The sequence below is a fragment of the Phaethon aethereus genome, assembly GCF_964289735.1.
Source record: "Phaethon aethereus genome assembly, chromosome: 6".
NCBI lineage: Eukaryota > Metazoa > Chordata > Aves > Phaethontiformes > Phaethontidae > Phaethon > Phaethon aethereus.
The window spans coordinates 30,127,526-30,153,828 of NC_138580.1; the positions used below are offsets into that span (position 1 = coordinate 30,127,526).

Sequence of the window (26,303 nt, forward strand, 5' to 3'; positions counted from 1 at the left end):
AGCAGAAAGTGCAACAGAGTATCAGCTGCTGCATCCTCCTGAACTTCTCAATGTGCTACCAAACTGTCAATTTTACAAATAGTTCAATTATGACAGTGTCATAAATTGTTAAAACAATGCAAATAGTGTGATCAGAAAGGTCCAGTCAACTGGTCCAATTCTTTCCCAGTAGTTGCCCAGAAAAATGTTAAGACAATCTAAATCTATCCTTCAGCTTCCTCAATATGTCCCGATTGCTGGAGTATAGAGGTTGGTATTACTGTACTTGTTCCACGAGAGATCCTGTCTTGATCTGTGTTTGTAGACAAGGAAGCCATAGAAATGGGCTGTAACAAACTGGGTGTCATGCTGGAGGAGACAGTCAGACTGTGTGTAGTGCCCTTAAGTGTGAGATCCTGTGTGGGAAGAAGTGGCTTGAGGATGCTGACAAGACAGAAAGCAGAGCCACTTTTAGGAATGAAATTCACTTTGTTCTTGTCAGGGCAGTAGAAGGCTGGAATTTCATGCAACGGCTTTGGCCTAGAAATAAAATACAGTATTTTAAAATTACATTGAGCAATCGAATTCCATCAGTGGCAGGTATATATTGCCGAACACGTCACCAGAGACAAGCTGAGGTTTAAACTATTTAAAGTATTAAAGTTTAAAGTTTAAAGTATTTAAGCTACTCACTAATGCCTTGATGACACTCCCACCACACGGCAAATGGCAAGGTGGTTTAAACTGCTTGTTTACAGGCTGTCTCCAAACCCAGGGAAGACACTAGCTTCACATTGCAATCACAAACGCTGACCATGAATTGGCACATCCAATACATGAGAGGTTATTCTCAATCACATTCTCCAGAAACTTTCACAACCCAACAAGTTCTGCCCCACACACAGATACTCTTTATACAGCAAGCCTTGTGAAAGAAAGCTGGCATAGCAACGCTCCTAATAGTGCGTATCTCAGAGCTGTTCATGATCACAGAGGGATCCCCTTTTCTAGACTTTTGCCTCTTTTGCACATTCACCTGAGTGTGACCTGAATCTCTGGAAGATGAGCCCATCTTACTTAAAAACTCAATGCAGAGAGTAAAACATAGTATGCCCAAAGTAGCATTCATGATCACATACCTATAACCTGGGAAATAAGTGTGGAACACACATTTAGAACCTGACTTGCAGCTTTTCCATCTCAGCCTATAATTCAACCAACTCAGAGTCATGCTTTATAAAAGACAGAGCTGGAAGGGAAATTGTGGATAGCACAGGAATGCTTTCTGTGTCTATCTCTACTCCTGCAATGTAGATCTAAGCTAGTCTATCCCCACTTCAAGATCAAACTATGGGAATCTGTTCCAAATCCACTCTTCCCTGCTGGAAAATAGCCATCAGAAATTTATACTCAGTTTTTCTTGTTAACAGAATTGTCCTTTAGCCTATAACCTCCCCCTCTCTTCCATGTGTTTGTAAGACAGTCATATGCATCTCTATCTATCTATTGGCCAAGCAAGCCAATCTGCCAGTCTACTCTTCCAGGAGATACTCTACTCTGAAAAGTAATTCTGTTCATGACATACAGTACATTTCCATGCTAGCTGATTCTTCAAGTATCCAGAAAATTCAGCCCCATTTATAATTTTTTTCCCAGATGAGAATCCTGTAAACTTCAAATAGAAATAATGTTAAACAAAGGTTGAGGTTTAAGTAGTTACACTTATGTATTCCACGTACGTGTGGAATGCAAGTACCAGGTGTGAGAAAGATTTTTGCATGAGACTGCAGTGTCCAACAACTGCCACAAGCAGGTAACAACTTCTGTAGCAGCCTGCTTCACTCTACAGCAAAACAGTCCTACAGCTATGTAGCAAGGACATCCAAAAAGAAATGCAAATGCAAGTCAAATCACAATAGATTATGTTCTTGGAGCAAGTGAAGACTATCTAATCTATTTTCAACACAGTTTACACACTCTAAAATACAGACAGGTAACTTAAGTTACTGTAACCCTTTCCACGTTGCTATGGAGAGGCCACAGGGACCTCTCAAAATCCATTTGCAGAGATCTGAGATGGAAAATACACAAAGGTAGCTGTAATTTTCTTTAATTACTACTTATACTAGATGGCATTGCTGAGAATATAGGCATAAAAGAATTATATATATATCTTTGTGTGATAAAATGAAGTTTTTTACTATAGGTTAAGATTCTTGCATCCAAGTGACATAAGGGTATAAAAACTCCACTGAAAATAATAATTAAAAAAACCACAAAATCCCCAGAATATTCCCAAATTACAAAAGTTGGCTTTTTCAGAATAACCAAACCATCAAATACTCAGCGTGAAATATACTCCTCTGTCACTAAACATTTCACAACTACACAGATGTAGCTGAAAAGAGTATGGTCTTCAGAGTCTGAATTACTGGATGTGCCTGTCAAAGCTGTGACGTATTAGCCAAGGCACCTGCATTACAGCTTCTTAGTACATCTCTCGGCACCTGATTATTTGAGTTCCTCCCTCACTATCTGCCAGTAAGAGACAGTCCTCTCAAGTTATGCTGGTTTAAGAAAAAAGTCTCAAGATTTTTACTTTAACACAAAATTCCAGCAATAAAATACGTATGCACCAGTATGCAGTCACACAAAACAACAGAGATCAGGCTGTTAGCATGGTTTTAGCAACTGGACTAATAATTTTGATCTGACACAAAATCAATAAAACAATGGGTAATGCTGAATGTTATTTCTTATGTAATAAAGATCAACTTACAAGCTTTCCTCAAAGACTTTCACCTTTTCACAGCCCTCCGGAGGTTCACGCTTGAACATGTAGCTGTTGTTGGGTTTTGGTGAGGTAGCATATTTTGGCAAGGGAGAATTATTCCCATTCTCTGCAGGAACAGAGTATCTCATTACTTAAACACGTTACACTATAAAAAACCAGTAGCTATCTTTAAATGCCCCCCAAATAGAAACCCACCTCATTACCAATGTTATGAGATTAAGAAACATTTTCATTTGCCTCCAAGTCTTCATTTGCAAATAAGCTTTCTTCTCTCGATCCCTTTCCTCCTTTCTATTTCTACTTGTATTATTTTCAGGCTCCTCTGCAATCTCTGTTCATTCCTGGACGCTTTCAGTTTTTAACTGCAAACCTGAATCTATGGTCCTGTGCTGTGACCATCTAGCTAAAAGAAATGGGTGGAAGCCATATTCCTTAAAAACCAGAATAGGTTTATGTTTAATTGTAAAATTCTCCTAGTAGCTCTCATATTATTTCCAATAAAAAGGAGTAATTAAAAAACCCCAAACAGTTAAAACTTTTATGGGTGCATGTAGGAAATGCTGTAACGTTGCCCATTTTGTCTGAGATCATAAAAAATACCTGACCCAAGCAACAGGACTAGCCTACTTTGCTGTTCCACCTGTCACTGTACACTCTTGCTTCTTCAACTTGCTTAAAGTACTTCAAGAATCTATTACTAAAAACCAAGCATATTCCTTAGTCACATCTATCCAGCTTCAATTACAGAGCACTAGGTATGTGTGCACGCAGTATTTGGAGCAATTTGGAAAAAACGTATCACTTAAAAAAAATGTTCTACCATTTCTCCATGGATGTGGAAACAAAACCTCTCTTTACTACATGTTCATCCACATAGCAGTGAGTTAAAGTTTAGCATTGCTGAACTTTTAAAGTTACACAGTACCTTTATCTCTGGAATCAGCAAGAAGATCATCTGTAGAACATGGACCTTCCTCACTGCCTTCGTTAGAGATGGTAAGAAATGAGGTTGGAGATACTGACTGGGAACGGCTGCTGTTGTTACTACCCCTGTCTGCTCCACCAGGCGTTTGAGTATCAATGCTGCGAGTACTACTACTACGCTGAACCAACGGAGGTGGTGCACGATGTCCATCTGGAATATCTTGAGGCTGTTAAAAATAGAAGGTGTCAGATGGCTGCTCTTGTCTGGTTAGCAATCTCTCTAAATCCGGTAATGCTGAGGGGTTTTTCAAGTTTTGTAAAACTGTTTGAAGTAGAAAATTTTATTCATTACACGAGACTCCCAACAGACAATAAGTCAGGTTCAGAAATGAAGGACAACAGTTTTCAAGAATTCACAGAATCACTGAGGTTGGAAGGGACCTCTTGAGATTACTTAGTCCAATGCTCCTGCTCAAGCACAGTCAGCCAGAGCAGTCTGTCCAGGACTGTGTCCAGTCAGGTTTTGAATATCTCCACAGTGATTCCACAACCTCTCGGGGCAACCTGCTCCAGTTTTGAGCACCCTCACACAGTTTAAAAAAAAATGGAAAAAAAGAAGGAAGGAAAGAGTTTTTCTTGTGTTCATATTGAATTTAATGGTTTTTAGTTTATGCCCTGTCATTGGACACTACTGAGAAGAGTCCTGCTCCCTCTTCTTCATTCCTGCACATCAGATTATTTATACACACTGATAAGATCCCCCTGAGCTTTCTCTTCTCAAGGCTGAACAGTCCCCGCTCTCTTAGCCTTTCCTCATATGAAAGACATTCCAGTCCCTTAATCATCTTCGTGGCCTGTATTTCTGATACTTTATTACTAAATTTACCTCTAAAAGTACCTAAAAATAAAAATAAAGTTAAAAATGGGCAAGTTATGCTTCAACTGGGATGGGGGCAGTTCAGCATAGGCAAAGAGAAGAAAAAGTTACTACAAAAACTCTCAAAACAGACCTTTTGTCTTTTCCCCTGCTTTACTTAGATTTCTGTTTTATTGGAAAACTAAATTACATCACAGTAATCACAGAGAAAAAATGTTCAGATTCAAGCTTTAACTCTTTCCTTCTTTTTGCTTTCAAGAGACTTTTCAACTACCTTTAATAAAGAATGCAAAATTAATTCCAGACAAATTTAATTCAAAAACTGTGAAAAATAAAGCTTATGACTTAAAAACCTCAAAGCAAAACCAAAATAATTATAGAAAGCAATCATGGTGGCAGATACATACAACAAGCTGTTCCTCTTTGTCTCCAGTCTCCTTAATTATTATCTCAATCTCCTGATTCAGCCCTTCTACACTGTTTCGGAATCGTGAACCTGTTGATTTGGTAATAGGTATCACAGGAACAAGAGCACTCTTTGGGATGGGAGCCTGAAGAACCAGAGACAGTGAGAAAGCAATGTAGATTTACTTACAAAACACAGTTACTATTTCTACTCAAAAGTAAACCTTTAAACAGAACACATCTACACCTCAGTATCAAGGACTTACATGAAACTATAGTGATTATGTTAAAAATGGATGCCTTAAATGAAGACACAGACATCCTGAATTTTGTTTCAAATTTTATTTCTAGCTGGAAAAGCTTTCACCATCTAGTCTCAAAACTTCTCTTGATATGGTCTGCCTCCATATTTGGAGGTTGCTTTGTAAGTGAAAATTTAACAGTAAGCATTTAAATGTAAGCAATTTCGAAGCTTTTAAAATATATTCCTTCCAAAGTGAGCTGTACCACAATTTCACTTTCTTCACTGTTGGATTTACCATGTGTAATTTCATTAAAATTGTATATTAATGGAAGTCTGCTGTCATGTACAGTAACATAATACATGCAAAAGGAGAATTATTCAACAAATGCAAGATTACACTATGCTAGAAATTAAGCTATATTAAGCCAGAATAAAAGGTTGACAAAGCAACTTAGGAAGACTTCCATAGAAATAATAAAATCCCAAACCCAGATGTTAATACATAGTTGTTTCAGAATGACAATTAACATTTTAAAAACCCAGTGTTTCAAAGCATGTATGAAAACTCAATTCTCAGAAAACACGTTACTGACGTCTTCCAGAGCCCCTTTTCACACACCACAACTTCTCAAGATTTCCCATCCTCTCCATTAGCATCCTCCCTCCTGTTAAAAAAAATCATGCTGACAGAACACTAGAAGATTCTGCCCTAAAACTCAAGACAGACTCTTCGTGATTATGCAGGTCACTACTACAGATAATGGAATGCTTTCTGCAAACATTTAGTTCAACTCAAAGAACAGCATGACACTTAAAGTCACAGCAGAATTCCTGTGTAAAATTCCTAGAGTCTACGGCCTAGTGTGCTGTTATTGAAACATCTCCTCTACTGATTCAAGGACAGTAGCATTCTCACCTGGTCTTCAAGCAGTTTGTTTGTGGGTTTTATTTATTCTTCCTCTAAGTGACAAGACTGTGCATAGACAAACAGCAAAGCGTTGCAACTTTACATGTGAATTCTCAAAAAAACCCACGTAATAAAGTTAGTCTGGCAGAAAAAGTATGTTAGAAAAATGAATGTAGACAAGAGAATTCTAAGTTCAGATCATAATGCAGACTTATTCTCACAATCACAAAGCTCTAAGGCAACAAAACGTAAGAATGATATTGGTTTTGCTTTACCAAAACATTAGGAGAGCTATTAAAAAAAAAAAAAAAAAAAGACGACTTTTACAAGGACTACAAAAGCTTCTGTTCAGGAAATGCTTGTGACTGTTTATGTAAACAAAACCTAAACATTCTCATAATGTCCAAACTTGCAAAGATTTTTAAAAGTTTCGCTTGAAGATGAAAAAGAGAAAACAGAAACCACTGGAGAAGAGCACAAAAAAATCTGCGAAAGGAACTAATTCTGTTCCAGACAAGGCCTTGGATCAACAATCCAGTAAACTAATACAGGTCAATATCCAGTCACAATACAGGTATATGAGAACAAGTTTAAGCACTAATAAAGACTGTTTATGCACCCAGTTATTAAATATGCATGTTTTTAGGACTAACTGAACTTCTTAAAATGTAGAAAGCAGAACACAAGTATGCTTATCTAAGATTTCAGCAGCCATTAGCAAAACATGGGAATTATCCATCTTTCAAATATGATAGCCTACCACAGGAAGCGTTAGAATCATAGTACTATTTCAAGACGTCAAAGTAGAAGAGCACAAGTTGCTCCAATAGAGTTCATTATGGTTCAATACAGCATGTTTCACTTCCATGAGAAATAATAATATTCTGTAGGTGACTGAGGATGACTTGTTAACCCAGAGTGCCAGGGGGTGGAAAGGGACGGAGGTACTGTTACAGGGGTGGAACAACCAGCCTCAAAACAAGAAACTTTCTATTAGAAACAATGCCTTCACAGAGATCTGCATGGACCTGGCCCCTGACATACAAGAATAGGCTACCAACCTTTGACTACTCATCTGCATATTTGGGAATGCACAAAATGAAGCAAGGTGCCAAACACAGGGTAGTAATTACAGTTCTCACATAACAACACACTGTCAGGGAGTTTTGGTGCAGGACTGTTAAAGAGTCCTGAAACTTACAGGTACAGCATAAACTCATGAGTTAGGAAATATGGGTGATGACAAATCTAAATTATTCACAGGCATTTCAGAAAAATGCTCTAAGCTCCTCCAATTTTTCAGCAAGCAACAGAACTTTAAATAGAATCCAAGGTCTTTTGATGCTTTTGGATATTAACATCAACGCACCTCAAGGCTGAATGCATCACAATAATTCCACTCTAAAAACAAAATGTTCAGCCTATGCAAGGTGGTAAGAATGAAACAAACCCCGCCCCCCCCTGCAAACTGCATGCAGTTGGTCTCAATATTAGTAGTTGCTTAGGATCAACTGATTGGTAAGACATTAAAGGACACATGCTTCCAGGAAAGTGAAAAGAAGGGGGCTTGATGCTTCATAGTGTCAAGTAGCAGCATAGCATCAGCCAAGTGCACTGCGGAAAAAAGATTATTTTGAAAGACCTAATCCATTTATTCTTCCACCTGGCTTCAGCTCGGGCCTCAATCCTAGTTTCTCCATTACATTAACACTGAGAATAAAGGAAGATCCCATTGCTTTGACTCCTGTTTACAGATTTAGTACCATGCAATTAATTCAAAATCCAATGTCTTCAGAAGCATCCTGAGGTCACCTGAGAAGGGTATGACCTTTCTGCAAAGCCCTCTTCCTGTAAAGAGGTACAGAATAGAACATTTCTGGCATCATGAAAAAAACAAACAAAGAACACTCAGTTGCTCCGGAAAAAAAATGTAGTCAGCCACAAGGACTTGATCAAGTTCCTCACTAACTACTTCCTGATCTGAACAGAGGGACAGGAAGAGCTAACAAGTTTATTCAATAAAGATTGTGTGGATTTCTTTCTTCAAACAAAAATCATAGAAGCAGCAAGCACAATTAGGCAATCAGTTTGAGGCTAAAGCAGTAGGAACCACTGTAAAAATTTTGGTAAAACTCAAGAACTGTGGCAAAGCTTAAGTGTTTATTAGTAGGGAAGAAAAGAGGAAATAAATCCACTGGAATTGCTTCTTTTAGTTTTAACTAGAAGAGTAAGCCATTTCCAAAATGTTAAATCAGAGTTTACCGGGTCTCTGTGAAGGGACTACTGAGGCAATTTCCTGACACATTTTCTCAGCCTTGTCAGGAATTCAACTCCTTGAGCTCAGAAATCTTTGTATGACCCTTTAGAGTCAATAACTGCAAGTTTCCTTCACGTTGGGCATGTAAAAAAATTTCAAAATATTCCAGTCACTAGCTGCAAGTGTTTCCACACAGTCCTTCCCACAAATCCTGAAGGAACTGAGCGGCTGTCATAAATTCTAGTTTAGTAGTTCCCTAGAAAGGAATGAGAAAGCCTAGGAACTTTGCCCTTGATGCCTACAGTTAGAGATTTTCACTCTGACTTAGAAGGCAGCCTCTAAATGCCATTAATCTAAACCCTTCACTTACCCTTTTTGAAGCCTTTCGTAACTTCCCCCCTTCACAAGTAGCTCAGCACAGCTGGCATAAAATTTACCAAGAAAAATGGTTTGTTTTGTAACACAATGCTGGAAAAGCTACTTTGCCTCAGTTTATATTTTGTAGTCTGTTTCACAAGCCCAAAACCTAATTATCTGTTGTGCAATATTTTATTCACATATTCTAAAATTTGGCAGAATGCAAAAGACCTCCATATAACAAGCAAAATTTCATGAGCATAATAATAAAGTAATTATGATGTTTAAAAAATTATATATGTTGGGGGGGGAAGTATTTTTCAGAGTAGAAGCACCACCCTTCATTTTCAAAATTAAAAACCACTAAGGATTATCTATATTAAAGTGACAATAGCTTAGCATTCAGAAACCTACAGATTTGTAGAATACCAAGCCAAACCTGTTAGACTGCATGTAATTCTCCAGTATACTGAAAGGCCTACACCAAAAGTTCCTCAATACACTTTTTTTTTGTTTAAAATGCCTCAATTACCCACAAGTACAGAACAGATCTTCAAACAAGTCCTACAAAGTTGGATAAAATACCTGCACTGAGTATTTTGACCTGCCTGCCTCCTCCCCCCTGCCCCGATATGTCTCACCAATTTTTCATAAACTTTCTTACAAAGAAAAGGATTAGGTCATTTATTTGTCTTTCTTCTTTCACCATTTTGGACTGTTCTGACTTGAGCTACAGCAGTCACTAAGGTTAGCAGCATGCTACACTGCACCTGTACTTCAGTAAAACAGACTAAACTGTAGGAATGTGTACTAGACAGCCTGTTTCAAATTCAAACTGTTCTTCTGCTATACAGAAGAGGAGGAGGAAACAGTTTCTGTTTTGACATTTAAAGGGTCTGAAGAAGTAATTCCTAAATTGTTAAGCCAAAAAATGTAATTCTAAAAAAATTCCTACAAACAATACTTCTACTAGCACAGAACTCAAACTAAGAACAAACTGAATTCAAGAGGAACTTACAGCCTAAAAATTCATGACTCCTAATTAAATGAACTACAGCAGGGATAAGTTAGGGCCTGAGACAAAAGATGCTACTGTTTTTTATACAAAGCAGGAGTTAAGAAGAACAGTGCAGGAGAAATTCAAAACACTCTTCTACTTTCTTATTCCCAGTCTTGAAGTGTAACAGATTCGCTCAGACACCTGACTTCTAGCTACGAAAGAACCTGGCTGCTCAGGACTGTATGTATGGTTCTGCCTTCCATTTTTTATTTCATCCTTTATCAGAATGGGTAAGTACCTGTAAAGCAGGACACATGCTGATGCCACAACAGCTTCCCTCCCTAAAATATTTCCAGAAGGATGGAACAACAGACAGGAAATAATTTTCATTATCTGGTATCAAAGTACAGTATTTATTAGAACAATGCTAGCTGCATTTCAGCAGCAATTGGGACTATGATTAGATTTGCAGAGAAGCTTCACAGCTGAAGTACTTTCTCAGTTCACAACACTGAGTTCCACAGTTTCTTTCAACTACACTAACTTGCAAGGTAATTGTGAGGAATTTGTTCTTTTTGTAACTGTTAAAAAAAATTGTGTTTCTATCATAAATATACATTCAGGAGATATCAGGGGGTGGAGGGAAGAGGAGTTTTCTTCTGAAAAAAGTTACCAAACTTTCTTATTGATTTTCTTAAAAGTATTCAAGAAAAACAGACTTGAAAAATGGTATGTGTGTCTAAAAGCCTGTAATTTTTTTTCCACCTGCTACCAATTAAGCTAAAAATATTACCTCTCTATGAACCTGACCTCATTAAGAGTCTTGAGATAAAACTACAACTGCACACAAAACATGTGATTGCCCAACCATCACAATTTTTGAAGTGATTACTACTTAAAAGTCTCAAGGCATGATAAATGGGGGGGAATCTTACAAAGGCTGAAGCCATCAAAAGTATGAACACTTTTAATAGAGTACATAACAATCCCATTGAATAGCCTTTTGTCAGGTAAGCTCTCTCAATCAGTTCATCATAGGATTAGACAAGTCTTATTGTCAAGACACAACACGTGATCAGCAAAAAGTACAAGTTTTATTTGAGTGTATAATTTTACCACCAGTTTGCTCCATGCCATATTCTACATGCATATTTATAATTCTTACAGCAATGATAATGAAAAAGACCATCTATGGTTTTAGATTAAACTTATCTGTCATCCTTTTGTAGAGTCTGCAGAATGCACTTTAAGAGTCTTGCTTTAAGGAAGGATCTAACTATGTGAAATTCTTTGAAAGCAGGAGTTCAAAGCCAACCCAGCCAATTAACAAAAAGATCCAGGGCCCCATACACTCAAGGAAGACCAAGGAAAGGGATCTATTTCATAGAATTCACCTACAACTATAACATCTTTGCCAGTACATGGTATTTCTACATTCCCTTAGACAAATCACAGCCTTGAAAGGAGTTAAAAACAGTATTAGCTACTCACTATGTCCAAAAAGAGCACAGTCTTACCTGACTATGGTTAATGGCTGTGTGGTTACCATGAAATGGAGACTGTCTTTCTTTATCGCGATGATGCCTGCTGCTGTGTTTGCTTCTCTGCAACTGTTGACGCAACTTTGCAATCTAATAAAGGAAAAACTCACATTAGATTTCACTAGATATATTCAGGTACATGCATAGTTTCATTTATTCCATCACTTAGTTAAAATTCTTTACTACCACAACATTCATAATTATTGCCAGAACTAAATTAGACCCAAGTTCTTGCAAACCTAGCATATTAGCTACCAGTTCAGCTGAAGCCCAGAAGATACCTCTGGAGGTTTACTGAAAGACCAAAGTTTGAAAGTAGTTTGATCACTTCTGTATTTCTTCCTTTGATGAAGGATATCATTTGCATTTGACACTTTCTTTCCCACACATTCAGATTAAAAATTTTAATAGTCCTGTATTATTATATGGAATCAATACCAAATGAACAGCTGTTTCTTATTTTTTTACCAAGCCCACAATCTATATAATAAAACAAAGCAGTACAATATTAATGCCTTCCTGAAAACTCACAGTAACAGTGCACACTAGTAAAAAATTTAATCCAAATGTATCTCAAATAATAGCATTTCTGACCTCCTTGAGTTGATCATTACTGCCCCATGATGCTGAACGTTTGTGTGAGCTTCTCTTCTTTTCCAAGTATTCTTCAGCCCAGGCACTTTCTGTCTGCAGCAAGAAGATTACAAGATTAATTTTAAAAAGGTAACTCCTACTTTCTGGCAGAGTATTTTGAGACAAATTAGAAGAGAGAACAGTGCTAAGACTTGCTAGATTCAGAACTGCGAGTGAAAAGCAGTCACTGACTAGAAGTCTTTCCGACAAGTATGAAAAACTGAAGTGACACTATGTAATTTAAGAAAAAAAAAAAAAAAGGCACAAAACCCCAACTTCCAGACCTACTCTAATACAGGCATGTGCTAGTTTCCCTTACAAATTATTGAGCATAAGGCAGTATTAACAGCCACATATACCACAAGTTGCTACAGTTCTGAAGTACCAGTATGGCAGTGCTGAATTTGGGGGAGATTGTATATTTTATTTCCTGCACAGATGCTGACCTTGTAATTTCTGACACATTAGCAAGGGTAGTGTGGTGTAAACCTTGTGAAAGCCTGCACTAGTACATCTTCAAAATCATGTTCTTTCTCAGAAAAATGGGAAAGAGGGAGGCAAGGCATATAAGCACCACTAGAGTGCAAAGCAGGGAATTAATTTATTAATGCCTCAAAGGGCTTCAGGTTCATAGGTGTCTCAGGCCAAGCAGAAAGCACGTTAACATTTAATAAAGAAACTTGCACACATACTGTGGTGAAAAAGTTCTGAGAAATTCAAAGTATCGTTAAGACAAACTGTATTCATTTAAGATAACAAAATGCACAGGCAAGCCTGTGATAATACTGCATGCTCTATGGACAGTTTTTATTCCCACCTAACCATCTCCAGAATGGCCTTCAAAAGCAGTGACCTGTAAAGGCTCTAAGAGGAGGAATAGTAACATTTATCAGGAATTTCCATGCAGTCACAAGAAATATACCTAATGAAGCAGGGGGAAGGATTTCTGGAAGAAGCTTACACACTGAAAGAGACAGTGAATTCCTTTAAATTCACTGTTGCCACAATGCAGTTCTTGTCACACAGTGGTGATCTAGCTAACTCACCCTTAGGAGTCATTGATATCTCACTTTCTCCTACAGACAGGAACTTGATTGCCTCAAAAGACTTCACGCCTACAGTGTGCAACAGTTGTTCTTCCATTTGAGACTAACAGCTTGCAAGCCACAAGCTGACCTTACTTATCCCATCTGTACTCAGAACGCAAACTCACAAGGCCTTCAATGATGTGGTATTAATCCCCATTTTGTAGGGAAAATGGACGACTAACTCCAAACATACAGGTTGCACATCCCATTGGCTTCAGTTACAGATATAAGTTTCATAAAAATGAAACCTCCACTATCAGCAGTTTTTCCAACTTAATCATTCCAAATCAAAAACTGACTAGGGCAAATCTGAATAATAAAGTTAGTAGGGCTGCTTTGGAATTCCTATTTCATAGCAAAATCAGAATCCAATAGTATCTATTTTTCTAGAAATGCACTCACTTATCTTCATAATAAAACAGAATAATTGATAACCCCCATTCCCATGTATCAGTCTTTGCCTAGTCAGTTCTCAAATGTCAATCTGGAGTCTCATCCTATCGTCTAGCTCCTGGAACAGTAAATTTTAGCCACTAGTTCTAACTTCCAAACTCAGCACAACCACTACACTTGCCTACAGGAATCTAATTAACACTCTAATCAGTCCTTGCATTTAATTCACATTCAAGACTTTCACTTAAGATTCAAGACTTATTTCATAAATTAATATGTGATTCATTTTAAAGGATTAAAGGTTGCTTTGATGCTTACCCTCAAAACAAATAGTGAGAAATCTTTTTAGAGCAAGAGTAGGTATAAAACATTAAGTCACAGGAAACCTTCACACCAGGACAGAAATGTAACACTATTTTAGCAGGCCTCCTCCTACTTGTTCCCTGTATTTTGTTTGTAATGCTTATTTCCAAGAAACACAGACCCAATAACCAATGGACAAAGAGGGATTTCTATTTCTCTAGGTTCTTAAAAGTACCACTACTTGCTGCTTATCAGCTGTTACCATTCGCAATATCCTTCTGCCTGTTCTAGAATTACAAAGATAAATGAGTTTAAGGCTAAATTTATCACAGATAGTGGAACACTTAAGAAAAAAAAGTCTCAGAGGCAAAAAATTTTGCAGTTGAAATTCTTTAAGAATTAAAAAATATAAAGCAATTGTCTCATTTTAACTTGCATTTTGACAAAGCTATATTTCAAACAACCGCAGGCAAAGCCAAACAGATTTGATTCAAAGGGAAAAAGGCACAAGATTACAAACACCTGTTTTAGCAGCACTTAAAACAGTATCTACATGTGTGAATTCTAGGCAGACCCTAGGAAGCTCAATAATATACTTACTCATCATCCAACAAACATTCTGCTTGTACATAATTCAGTCTGGTTTTATAGACAGTTTTCATCAAAATAATCAAAGCAGGAGCCTGATACATAGTCAGTTTCTGCATTACCTGGGATCTCTTACACAGTTCTCAGCTATGACCTATGGGCACCTCTATAATAGCTTAGTGTGTCATATACACATAGACATAGCTAAAGTGTGTCACTAATTGCTGTCTCTTCCCAGTCCACTTCCTGAATGACTCTACTCCCTATGCCATAAACCTGCAGAATCAAGATATCCTGCTAACTCACCTTGAAAATGTTTTGTATCTTAACAGATTCAATTCCTGTTCCCTAAACTTTTGAAATCTGAACACATCCATTTCATGTCAGACTTTGTGAAATCTGAAATTACACCCTGGAGCCAGAATACCTCAAGTGAAACTTTATCCAAACACCACATCTTCAGAGACGCTAAACAATACAAATGGAGAGCCTATAATATCTTGCGAAACTACCTATTGGAAATCACATTTTAAACTCGTCCCTAGCTCAAATGATTACTCTCAAGCACACCAGAAAGATTAAAAGCAATGATGTCTCATCACTGTCATATCAATACAAGCTTTGGACATACAAATATACATCTGTATCCCAAAATTTTCTACTGCTTTGGTAAGTTTTAAATTAGGAAGTGCAAACAGATCATTTTATTTCCCTCAGCAGTATACCAACATCAATCACCACTAAATATACTCATTCTGCAGAAATATCCAATGACCTTTTACAGTCTTCCTATCAACCTTTGCAAATATGTTTCCCCTTGTATATGAAAGCCCCACTACCGTAGCAGCTAGATGTGTCAGAATTGGAAGAAGACAACAAAAGAAGAATGTAAGCCAAAAAGGATCATGTCAGACCTAGCTGGAAAATAGAGAGATTATAAAAGCCCAACCATGACTCAGATTAAACCAAAATTAAGTAGAAAGAGATCAAATGAACGTAGCAAATACTTTGGCAGTAGTATAGAAATATAATTATTTTTTTAAAAAAGTACTATCCTATGAAATCAAATATGAAAATAGCTAAGGCACCCACATTGGTTTAATTCTGTCCTTTAATGATGCCTTTTAAAAGCTAAGCATGAACAGTAATTCCTTGTATTTATACACCTGCCTTCATCTTCCTCCTCTTACTATGATTTACTTACCTTTTCCACTCCATCTTCTAATAATTTTTCCAATTAATTTTCTTGCAGACAAAACTTGTTCCTCAGCTGTCCTTTCTTCGCTGGTTTCTAATTCCACCTTATCCACATGGGCATATTCCCCTGCAAAACACCTTACTTTTCTACTGATCTGCTCTTCAAATTGTGGCCCTTTCTGCAAAGTGTTGTGGATCTTGAGAAGGCCACACAGTAACAATCAACACTGCAGACATAATCTGCTCAACACCCTACACATTTGAGTAGACAGGACACTGAAACCTCTGTGGCCACATTTTTGTTATTATTACCAAACCTAAGGCGGGCTCAAACTCAAGTATGTCCCACATGCCATCAGTTTCTATTCCAACTGCATTTTGCTTATGTTCTTATTATGGAATTGGTGGAGACCTATTGTTGAAACCACGCTCTAGGAATAGGGATTTAAAACCTGATATGCTTGTCTTTCTTCCACACTACAAGATGGAGAAATGCACTGCCAGACTGCATCCACAGAGGGATAAACTAAACACTGGGATATTTTATGGAAAAATCCACCTTGAGTAACTTCTGCATACAGCAGGATACCATGGTCCCTTTAAGGAGAATAATAGAACAACTGTCTTAAGTGTATAATCTTGTAAGACTAGTTTCATTCAGTTATTTGTTGGTTCTGTCTTTACAGGTGGCATAGGACTGAACCATTAAAACCTTGTGAAATTTTGTCAATTTGTTGAAGTTTATTGGCAAATCATGTACTTTTTAAAATACTTTCCAGTTGAGCTAAATTTGAACATCATTCACAGTTCAATGAGGCAGCTCTTCAATGTATATAATTCTATACTTGGTGCATAGATTTCGGGTGAACTAAGGCCTTTTACAGAGGATGAACAGCCTATCCTTGAAAAGGCTAGTGTAACTTTTATGCAGGCACAACAGCAGCTTTTTTTTTATTCCGTTTTAAGACAAACATATGTATAAGGACTCACTAAGTTCATTTATACAAATTTAAACTAAATAGTACTTAACACCAGTGCAATCTAGTGTACACTGTAAGAACAATGAGAAAACAGATGTGCAATATACCAGTGTTTTTCAGAGGCAAGAAGAAAGTGGAACTCTTAACAGATATAATAGTTCACAGCCTTTTCTTAGAGAAGAATGCAAATAATCCACATACGTAAGAGCAAACGTAGGATTCTTGCAATCTGAAAGTGAATAGGCACTTGCAAGCAAGAAAGCTAAAGTGATTGTTTTCAAGGGAACAGCTTCTTACATTTGAACCCTGTCTTCACATTTAAATACTCCAAAGACAAAAATCTGTCCTACCTGTGTAGCTTTGTCTCTCATACATGGAGCAGCTTGTCCATGATTATCACGAGGCCACTGTCCAGCAAGGTATGGAGCAGCAAGCGTATCCAATGAGGAAGTCCGGCGAATAATACTGGAAGGGCTTGATGAAGGTGGTCTTGATTTCTCAGCTAGAATGAGAACACTTGATTAGAAAGAAAGGCAGAGAGCTTAATTATTTTAATTGCCTACAAGAAATCATATCAAATTTAAACTACTATGTTGTTATGTATACAACAAGATACTTTTAATATAGGAATTAAGTTTGTCTAACCCTTAGATCCAGAAGTCAACTTTGATAAGGTAACGGTTTACATTTTACAAGGTAATCGAGACACCTCCTCCCTTTACATGCTACTTTGTAACTGCATTCATATTTGTCTCACACTACACCTTCTGCAACACCTCATTTTTAGTGTTTGTATTGGTAACACTCTTCAGAACAATTTAGATACTAACAGGAACCCATATTGAAAAAGGTTAAGTATAAGAAACACAGGAAGTAACATGAGAAGGAAGAATATGATTTAAAAAAAAATTTTTCTATCTATCCCATCTGCCAATGGTATCTTAAGTAAAGTGGCAGTAAGAGACTACACCACAACCTAGTAAGTGCAAACACTGTGAAGAAAGGTTCTTCAAAATAGTAATTGATGTTTGTTAAATTAAAGAGACTGACAAGCAGGAAAGACCCAGGGTTTAGATATACATATATACTCAAGCTATTTGTTACTAGCTATTCGAGATGTAAAATGCAAATCCAGAGATCACAATGATCTAAGCTTACTATCAATTCATCTACTCCCCACAGAATTACACCTGAAAGAATCATGTATTAATTTTACCTATAATGAATACAAAAGCCTAAAACAAATGGCTAGAACACAGCACACAAGATAGAGAGATCAGATGGAAGCTTTATAAGGGCACTGGAAAAACTCAGTCATATGTCCTTCCTGTCTGTGCCTTAGGATGAATTCTGCACTAATGGTATAAATAACATAGCAATTTGTATTCTACATAAACTCACTTATGGGCAAATGAAATTGTGCCTGATTAATGTCTGACTACTAGCTGGAAAACAAAACCACTGAAATCTGGACTTCTGATGGCAATTTCTAAGCTGTTTCAACCCACTAAAGATACATAAATATTAATAAAACCTTGTAGGTATATATTTCAGTGGTGTGGCCAACATCTTAGCCTCACAGAACACCAGCCTTTCAAATGCAAGTCTGGTGACATGCTATACTAAATATCCTCATGCAAATTTTGCATTAGAAATGTACACATTGAAAGTGTGGAAAATATTTCAATTCAACTATAAGGGAATAATTATCAGCACTATAATCATCCAGAAACCTCAGCTAGTTTATTATTTCTACAAGTACCAACAATGATAAAATCTTAGTACTGAGCTCACAGCAGATCTGCTCTCGGGGAGTAGCAGCAAATTTCAATTTTGGGGTTACCATGCACTTAAGACCTCTGTATCAAAGACGTTCTCTGACTGCTACTACTACCACCATACAGCATACTGAAAGGTCTGTTTGTATCAGAAGATTCCAAAATTATTCCTTCTGTCTCTACCATTGGAGACTGTTGCATGCTAATGCAACATGTCATTCCTTAAAAATTACACTTTGTTCCAAAGTTATATCAAACATGTTATTTGTCTCAGAAATAGCTGCCATACTCTCCCAATTTATTTTTCTTCTGAATTATTATTCTTCCTCTTCAAGAAGAAAGAATGTGAAAAAAATTAAAAATCAGGAAGTGTATCTAGTCAGTCGCATCATCTGCAAAGCCACTGCAGCAACAGCTTCAACACTGAAGCAGCAGAAACTCTTACCCTCTCCCCTACCCCACAAAAAAAGTGGAAAGAATATTTTTCTGGGCAAACAGAGTGAAAACTGAAGAGCCCGTTTACTATTTAAGTTCAAGGGAAACTGCTCATTTCAAGGCACAAAGCTTGGAAGTATTCTTTTCCTCTGATTTAAAAATTCCTTCAAGAAATTCTGTTTTCAAATTACTTTTGTTTAGATGGGGCAACAATGTTTGGATAGGTTTTTACTTACTTTTCCACCTTCACAACATGTCTTAATACAAATTGTCAAAGTCTACCACACAACTCCACTTACTGTTTCAAAACATTTCAAGGGGAACACATACAATGTTTTCATTGCACTTTCCTCTACAATACTTGAAGCAAGTGTTCAGCTGCTATTTTTCCTTAATGTGACCTACATAACAAGAGATCTGCCTCCATAGAGATAACAGTTACAACAGCTGTGGCTGATGAAAAACAATGGAGCTGTTTCATCAAATAGACGCTTCTTAAATACTAGATCTGTTTTAATTGGCCTGATTATCTCTTTAAACCAGTATTTGTGATAAATATCAACCTTCCTATCCATCCCCCACTACTCTAAATCTATTTAGAAACAAAGTCTTTCCACAATCTGGCTTCAAACAAAGCAAAATAATAGGACAAAACATAAACAGAACATACACCACACAAATCAACAAAGTCCATAATATGGGAAAATAACAAGCTAGTTACCATGTCTTCACAAGCCATTGCACTACAACTGACTGACTGAAGTTCCTACAGGTAAACTGGTATCACACACATCTATTGCAATTGTGAAGTCAGGCATCTCTGAAGGTGATTTAAGCTAAAGCAGTCTTAATGTCGCTGAAGAGCAAAACTGAAAAAAATATAGGTGCTTAACAATAACTAACTAAAAAGCACTGACTTGGGGGGGGGGGGGGGCGTGTCTTAACATACAAGTCCTACAATTACAAATGAAAAAAGAAATGACAGTGTGAGAACACATGCCTTTGAAGTTGATACCTCACAAGAGAAAACTGCTCTATATAAAAGATGAAGGGAAAAAAGAGGGAAGGTCTTACACATAAGAAAGTCCTAAGAGACAAAACACTCTGAAAATTCATCTTTCAGTTTTTCAGGAAAACTTCAGAATGGTTGTTAGAACTGCAAAATAAGGATTACTGCCGCAGTGTAACTTGAAGATTTATCTTACAGTCCTGCTGATAACTTTCTAGATATTTTAAATTAAAGTTTTCAGAAAGGAAAATAAAAACTCCAAAGAAACATCTTGTAACAGACATCATGAGAAAACAAAACAAAACCAGCAAGCAGCAAGAAGAGCCACAGGAAAAGTATAGGACACCATTAACCTCACAGAACTCCCCGACAGAGTTCTAATTGAAGCTTTTTATGCAGGTGGGATATCTACAAAGTGAGAAAGAGTGAGATCCAACTAGCCTCTCTGGCATCTAGGCATACAGCTGAGCTTTTTGTTCTGTTTTGGTCAGCCTTTTCCTCAGAAAGGACATTCATGGGATCTTTCCCATGCATAGCTGTCTTTTTCCAAAAACTCATACAAAACCAACTGATCTCAGGGGCTTCACCTACTTTTTATATTTTTTCAAAGTATTTAACAGGCTCAGACAGTATTAAGAATAGACACACAGCACAACTGTGTATATTCCCTTTGGAGACAATCTTGGCTATTATCTTCACGTAAGTGTAACAGAACTACTCACGCTTTTGCTTTGAGAAACTCAAAGTGATCCCCTGGTAGGGGAATGTTGTTTACAAAACCAAACCTCAGAAAGCCCAAGATGTTCAAGTTACTTTTGTGAATGAAAACAATTTTAATTCAAATAAACTCCCCTGCACTTCTGGCCACAAGTAACCTAAAGTATGATGCTACAAAAATGAATCCACTTTCTTTACATCTGCCATTTGTTAAACAGCTTAAGTAAGCAAAGCTGGCACGAAACGGTGCACAAAGCCTTCCATATTCTCTTATCCTACAGTAATATCAGTTATAACTACTGCAAAACCTTAGTAATTATTGTGTCACTCACCAAATTCTTCAAATAAATACATTCTACAGTGTAATTTGAGAGTGCAATGGAGTTCCATTCCTTCTCCCCACCCCAAGAAGGGGTTCACATCTGAACTCTAAGACTTTCCAATGTACTGTTGTAACAATTTTCATAATTGCATTTCACACAAGTAGACTTTAATATTACTCTGCCATATACTATTCTAAATAATTAAAGGACAATATAGTTCCAGATAAAACTAACCAATTTTTCTCCTTAATTTTCAGAGCGAGTTTAAATGTTCAATACAGTCAGTCGGAATATACCAGAAGGTTCAATACCCTGTACAGAAATCTCTCACAACCTCGAGGCACCTGAGAGGGTCAGTAAACAACTGCAATGGCTCTGTCTTGACCTTCTTGTTTACACAGCCTGAAGCATTATGAAGTTTTTGGAGGTAACAGTTGAACTCTTGGGAGAAGATGTGTTTTACATAAGAACACAAACAAAAAGATCACATTCAAGCCTTACTCAGTAGATAAACCACGATAAAAACAACAATAAAGGTAGAGCATACACGTTTCTCCATCTCATTTTGCAACAGTCTACTAGTAGGTCAAAACAATTTCCTCTAACAGGGGTGGTCTGCAGACAGACAGAGGCATATGTGAAAACTGACCCAAAACTGGAGGTTGCAGAACAGACCTCACGGTGCAGAAATGAGGGCACACCAGTGCTGGGAAGGACAGAGCACATTAACATGGAAGTAGAAGCTGAAGTCTGTGAAGTAAGTGCTAGAGACTGCAGGGAAGGAAAGTAAAAGATGAAAAATAGGTAGTAGGAAGATCTAGGCTCTTGGTCATATTTAGGAGACAAATGGCAAGAAAAGCACAGAATGTAGAAACTGTGCCATGGAATCTGCAGTTTGTAATTATCCCATCATCAACAGAAAATTCAGCTAACTATTTCCAACATGTAGTTGCAATTCAGTTCAGAAAACAAGAAAACAACTAAACCACCACCAAAAAAACCCAAAAGAAGCTATTCAGCTACATTTGTAAATTCACAAGTTAGGGTTCTCAACTGTTAAGCAGGTTGATTAAAACTATGTTCAAAACTACTCAACTACCTCCCAGAAAAGAAAATCTGAAAAACATCGAGTCTAAAGTAAACAACTTACAGAACCAGTACTGAAGTTCAGAAGAAGCTATCATTTGTCTAACCTCAAGGTTCATTTCAATCTAAAAAAACATGGCTGCAGTTGTAGGAATGAATAAAAGCCGTCATCGACTGAAAACAAGAAACAGGAAAACCCAAGTTATTCTGCAGTACATTCTAACTGATACCCTGAAGCAGCCTGTGTGGTTTCACAACCATAGCCTCATTAGCAAAAATAAAGTTCCATTTCCATGTTCTCGGCTACCACTAGGTTTTCTCATCTAGATGAATTAAAAACTGAAGTTAACTCAGTCTCTATCAACCACTGGACTACACAATACAAATGTTAAACAACACTGAACAGGTTTAATTTGCATTTTGGGCCCATACAAGTACTGTTCAGAAATTTAAATACACGGAAGCAATTCAATGGATGCTACTCTTCTGTTTTCACACATCTTGTAAAAAGCCAGTGGAGTTATCTTAACATAGTAGAGTGATCAGATTACTTGTTTCTTTCTATACGTTAATTCTTAGATCCAGTAAAGAAGTTAGCATGGTTTTGACAGGCTTCTACGCAATGATCTGAAGACGGTGCAATTTTTCCACTCCAAGTGGTCTGACGCATGCCTTTACAAACAGCTTTTGAACCTGGATCTCAAGGCTAGCCACCTTCTTCCTCATTCTCTAGGCCAGAAGATTGCATCTCGGGCAAGAGTTTCTGTAAAGTTCACAGGAAGACATGATTTTGTGATGTGTATAAAGTCTTTCCGATTACTGAGCAACAAGAATCTTAAATGAAGAATCCACGCATTCCTCAATCCAAAGTCTCAGAATATAACCTTAAAAAAAACCACATTACTCCTGCCCGGAAAGCTGAAACTCTAATTCAGAAAGTAAATGCGTTTGTGGCACTACTCTCCTACGCTGCAGACAAGCAGACATATGGTAATCTTGAAGAGATATATCTGAATTAAAAACGAAAAATAAATAAAATCACACAGACATTAGCTTAAGTACTGTACCAATCAGTTATGACTGCCTAATTTAGCAGCATCATTCCTCCAGAGACAGGGTAGGGAAAAAAAAAAACAACAAAACAACACCAATATGGTAGTCTGGTTATAATCATTATTTTAGAAAGGGGGAAAGCAACATTAAGAGAAGTAGAAGTGTTAAAGGGAATCATGGTGGTCCTAGATTTCTGCATATACACGTCTGCATATCAGTCAACTTCACTGTGTAGATTACCACAGGCAATTTCATGAAAAAGAGTAACTGTAAGTTTTTGTATCTCAAAAGTCACAGATTTTTCCAGATTTGACGACATTAACACAAAGCGTCACATACGCATTTTTGAGTAAACTTTTATCCCAAGAATAAAAAGGACTTAAATACGTAAGCCTGTATTAACTTCAACCAGACACCACGTATTACTTAAATTTCAGTGTTCCCAGTAAGTATTTTTTAATTATTCAGAAACATTAAAAAGCAGTTTGCTAAAAAATGTATGCCATTCTCACACTATTCTCTATCTTTGCTGTAGCGCAAGCCTGTCATCGCTCTCAAGTTCACACATGCTTCTGCAGGGATCACGTTGAAAGTAACTACTAAGAGAGATACTGAATACTTTTTTCCCTACATCTATGTGCAATGCCTACGTTGCTAGCCCGTTTTCTAATCACAAGCTTGCGGACGTTGCTTGGATCATAAACACATACCATCTGGCACGAGACGCACAGAAAGGGAAGACGATCACAACAGTCCCCGAACACCAAATTCACCTCAAGCTTGTACCGAAGTATCTTAAGTACATCTCTTACACCATTGACACTCTCTCATCAGGAAACCTTCGGCAGGACTTGCAGAAGGGTTACAGGAGTGGCTACAATTCCCCACATGGCATGCTTGGCTTTCTCTGCTCCTCTTCTACAAGCCAGGAAGCAACAGATCAGCAACAAAAGCAACAAGCCCTTCAACACACTGACGCTCCACAAGTGCTGCCGCCAGCCAGAGAAGGATCAGAACGGGCACAAGCCCGGACACAGCCCCCTGTCCCTAGCTCTCCCCCCTGGGAGTAGGGCGCGCTCGGAGGCACACTGGCGGGCGGCGGGCACTGCCGACCCCAGCCCTCCCACCCCACAAAGCTCTGCCTGAAACTCGGCCACGCCGAGCCGCCTCGCCCAGCCGCCCGGGAAGTGCCCCCTTGGCCGCTGGCCCCGGCCGCCCCGCGGCGACGGCTGCCACCGCCCCGCTCCCCTCCCGTAACGATCTGGCCGCGCACCTCCCCACTCTCCTCAGGTAACGGCCGCCCGCGCGCACGCCCCCCCCCCTTCCCCCCCCGCCATTAACGGCCGGGCGGAGGCAGGTGCAGGCTGACAGGAGCGCTTACCTTTGCAGACGGGGGAGCTGGGGCTCTTCCTCTCCGGGGAGCTCCTTCCTTGGTCCGGCGAGCGCCGCCGGTGCCGGACCCTGCCCGCCGCCGTAGCGCTGCCCTCTGGCAGCGGAGGCACCGGAGAAGAGCAAGGTGAGGGCCCGCAGCCCGCCGACGGCGGCGGCGGCGGGGGAGGCGGCGGTAGGTGGTGGGGACGAGGGGGACTCCCCCGAGTCCCGCCGGCACGCGTGGGGCTGCCCCGCGAGGAGGCTGCGGCGGCTGAGACGGCGGCGCCGCTTCCCCCTCCCCCCGGCGTCTGCGTGGCCATGGCGGGGCCGACGCGCCCGCTGTTGCCGCTGCCGGTGGGCGCCGCGCGCGTGGGGCTGATGCTGCGCGAGGCGGGCGCCGCGCGTGGGAGACCCCCGCCCGGGGCGCTCGCGCCGCCGCTGCTCCTCGTGGGGCTGCCATGTTGCTGCTGCTGCTTGAGCTGGAAGGGCACCGTGGCCCGCATGGGCTGGAGGCGGCTGCTCGCTCCCGCTCCGCCACCCGCCGCCGCCGCGCCTCCTCCCCCCAGGGAGGTAGCCGGGGTCGGGGAGCCGTTGCGCCTCACGCGCTGGTGAGACATTGTCCGTTGGGAGCCGGAGCTCGCGGAAGACCGTCGGTAGCGGGGAAGGAAGGGAAAGGCGCGAGGCGCGGACGAATCCTCGCGGGGGTCCAACGCCTCAGGCGGCGACTGTGGCGCCGTCCCCAGCCCGCGGCGACCCGCGCTACCTCCGCAGCCTCCGTGCGCCTCATCGACAATAGTGCCCCAGCCGCCCGCGCCGCCCCCCGCGCCCTCCCATTGGGCGCGCCGCCGCTCGCCTCGCGCAGCTACGGCGCGCCCATTGGCTACGGAGCGCGCTCCTGAGTGGCCGAGCCTGCGCGGGGAGAGGGAGGGGGACGCGCTTAAAGCAACATGCGGCCGCTGGCGGCGCCCTGCGCTGCCCGAGGCACGTGCCGGCGGGTGCGGGCAGCGGCGCTGCAGAAGGCGGCGAGCTGAGCGCGGCCCGGGCTGTAGCCCCAGTCCCCGGGAGCCACCCGGCCGAGGGCCACCCCCGCTCTCCCTGGGGCCAGAGAGGGCCTCGACCCTGCCCCCGAGCGGCGAGGCGGGCGCAGGAGGTACTCGGGATCCGCCAGACCGCCCCTCGCCGCCCTGCGTCCCGCTGCAGCGCCGGGCCTGGGCGAGGTGTCCGCGGTCACGTGGGAGAGCCTGGACCCCGGCAGGGGTGGTGGCTGCGGCTTGCCCTTGTGTCGCAGCCTGTCCTGAGGAAACGGTTGCACGGTGGAAGTAGGGCTGCTCCATTACTTTTAGCTCGAAATGCACTGTACGAGAGAGCGAGGGCTCAGCAGCGGTTTATCCAATCGCCTGGCCCCCAGCTTAGCATTACCGATGGTGGCACCAGATAGGTGGGTAATATCCAGGCAGACTTGACCCCCTTTTCCCTTAATTGCAATGTTTACTCTTCTCCATTAGATTGGTTGCATCTTCACTGCAATCTTCTAAAAATACTTGTTAACTGTCGGCATCCTCGTAAGCCTGATTTATACATTAGAGAAGTGAACACATGCATGAAATAGGCCTTAGTTGAGGTGTTTGGATTATTTAGGTGCAAGTAAACATGCTTTAGCACCTTCAAGACATGAAGGAATATATCCTTTCTGTCTTTATTGCAAATGCCAGTTCTGGACTACGAGAACTTACCCAAATTCTTTTCAATATCGCTCGGCAAGTAGCATGTTGCAATTGAATACCATTGCTATGATACAAATGGTGTGACAACAAATCCCATACCATTCTCTATTCTCTTCAGCTTGGTTGATACTTGAGCTTGATTTTTTCCCTCCTCCTTTCTCCTTTGCTGTTTCTGATTGTAGCCTTCTTCACTTAAAGAGCTCCAGCTTCCCCTTTGAAGAGTTCCATTCTTGTGACTGACAATTTTAACAAACCTGAAAAGCAAGACTCTGTGCCCTTCTTAAGGATGCCTGGACACTGGTCTACCGAAAGCCTTGAAGGTTAAAGCTTTTGTCAGAGT

The 26,303-nt window shown here is 40.0% G+C and overlaps 1 protein-coding gene across 1 annotated transcript; it reads right to left on the reverse strand.

Moving 5' to 3' along the window:
* Positions 1-203: 203 nt before the first annotated feature.
* Positions 204-24,856, reverse strand: FAM117B (family with sequence similarity 117 member B; the record flags this gene model as incomplete). Its single annotated transcript, XM_082001782.1, has 8 exons — positions 204-519; positions 2,759-2,879; positions 3,699-3,924; positions 4,982-5,125; positions 11,262-11,375; positions 11,880-11,972; positions 16,818-16,969; positions 24,250-24,856. 8 exons carry the CDS (start codon positions 24,854-24,856, stop codon positions 204-206), a joined length of 1,773 nt encoding a protein of 590 aa, XP_081857908.1.
* Between the last annotated feature and the right edge of the window lie 1,447 nt (positions 24,857-26,303).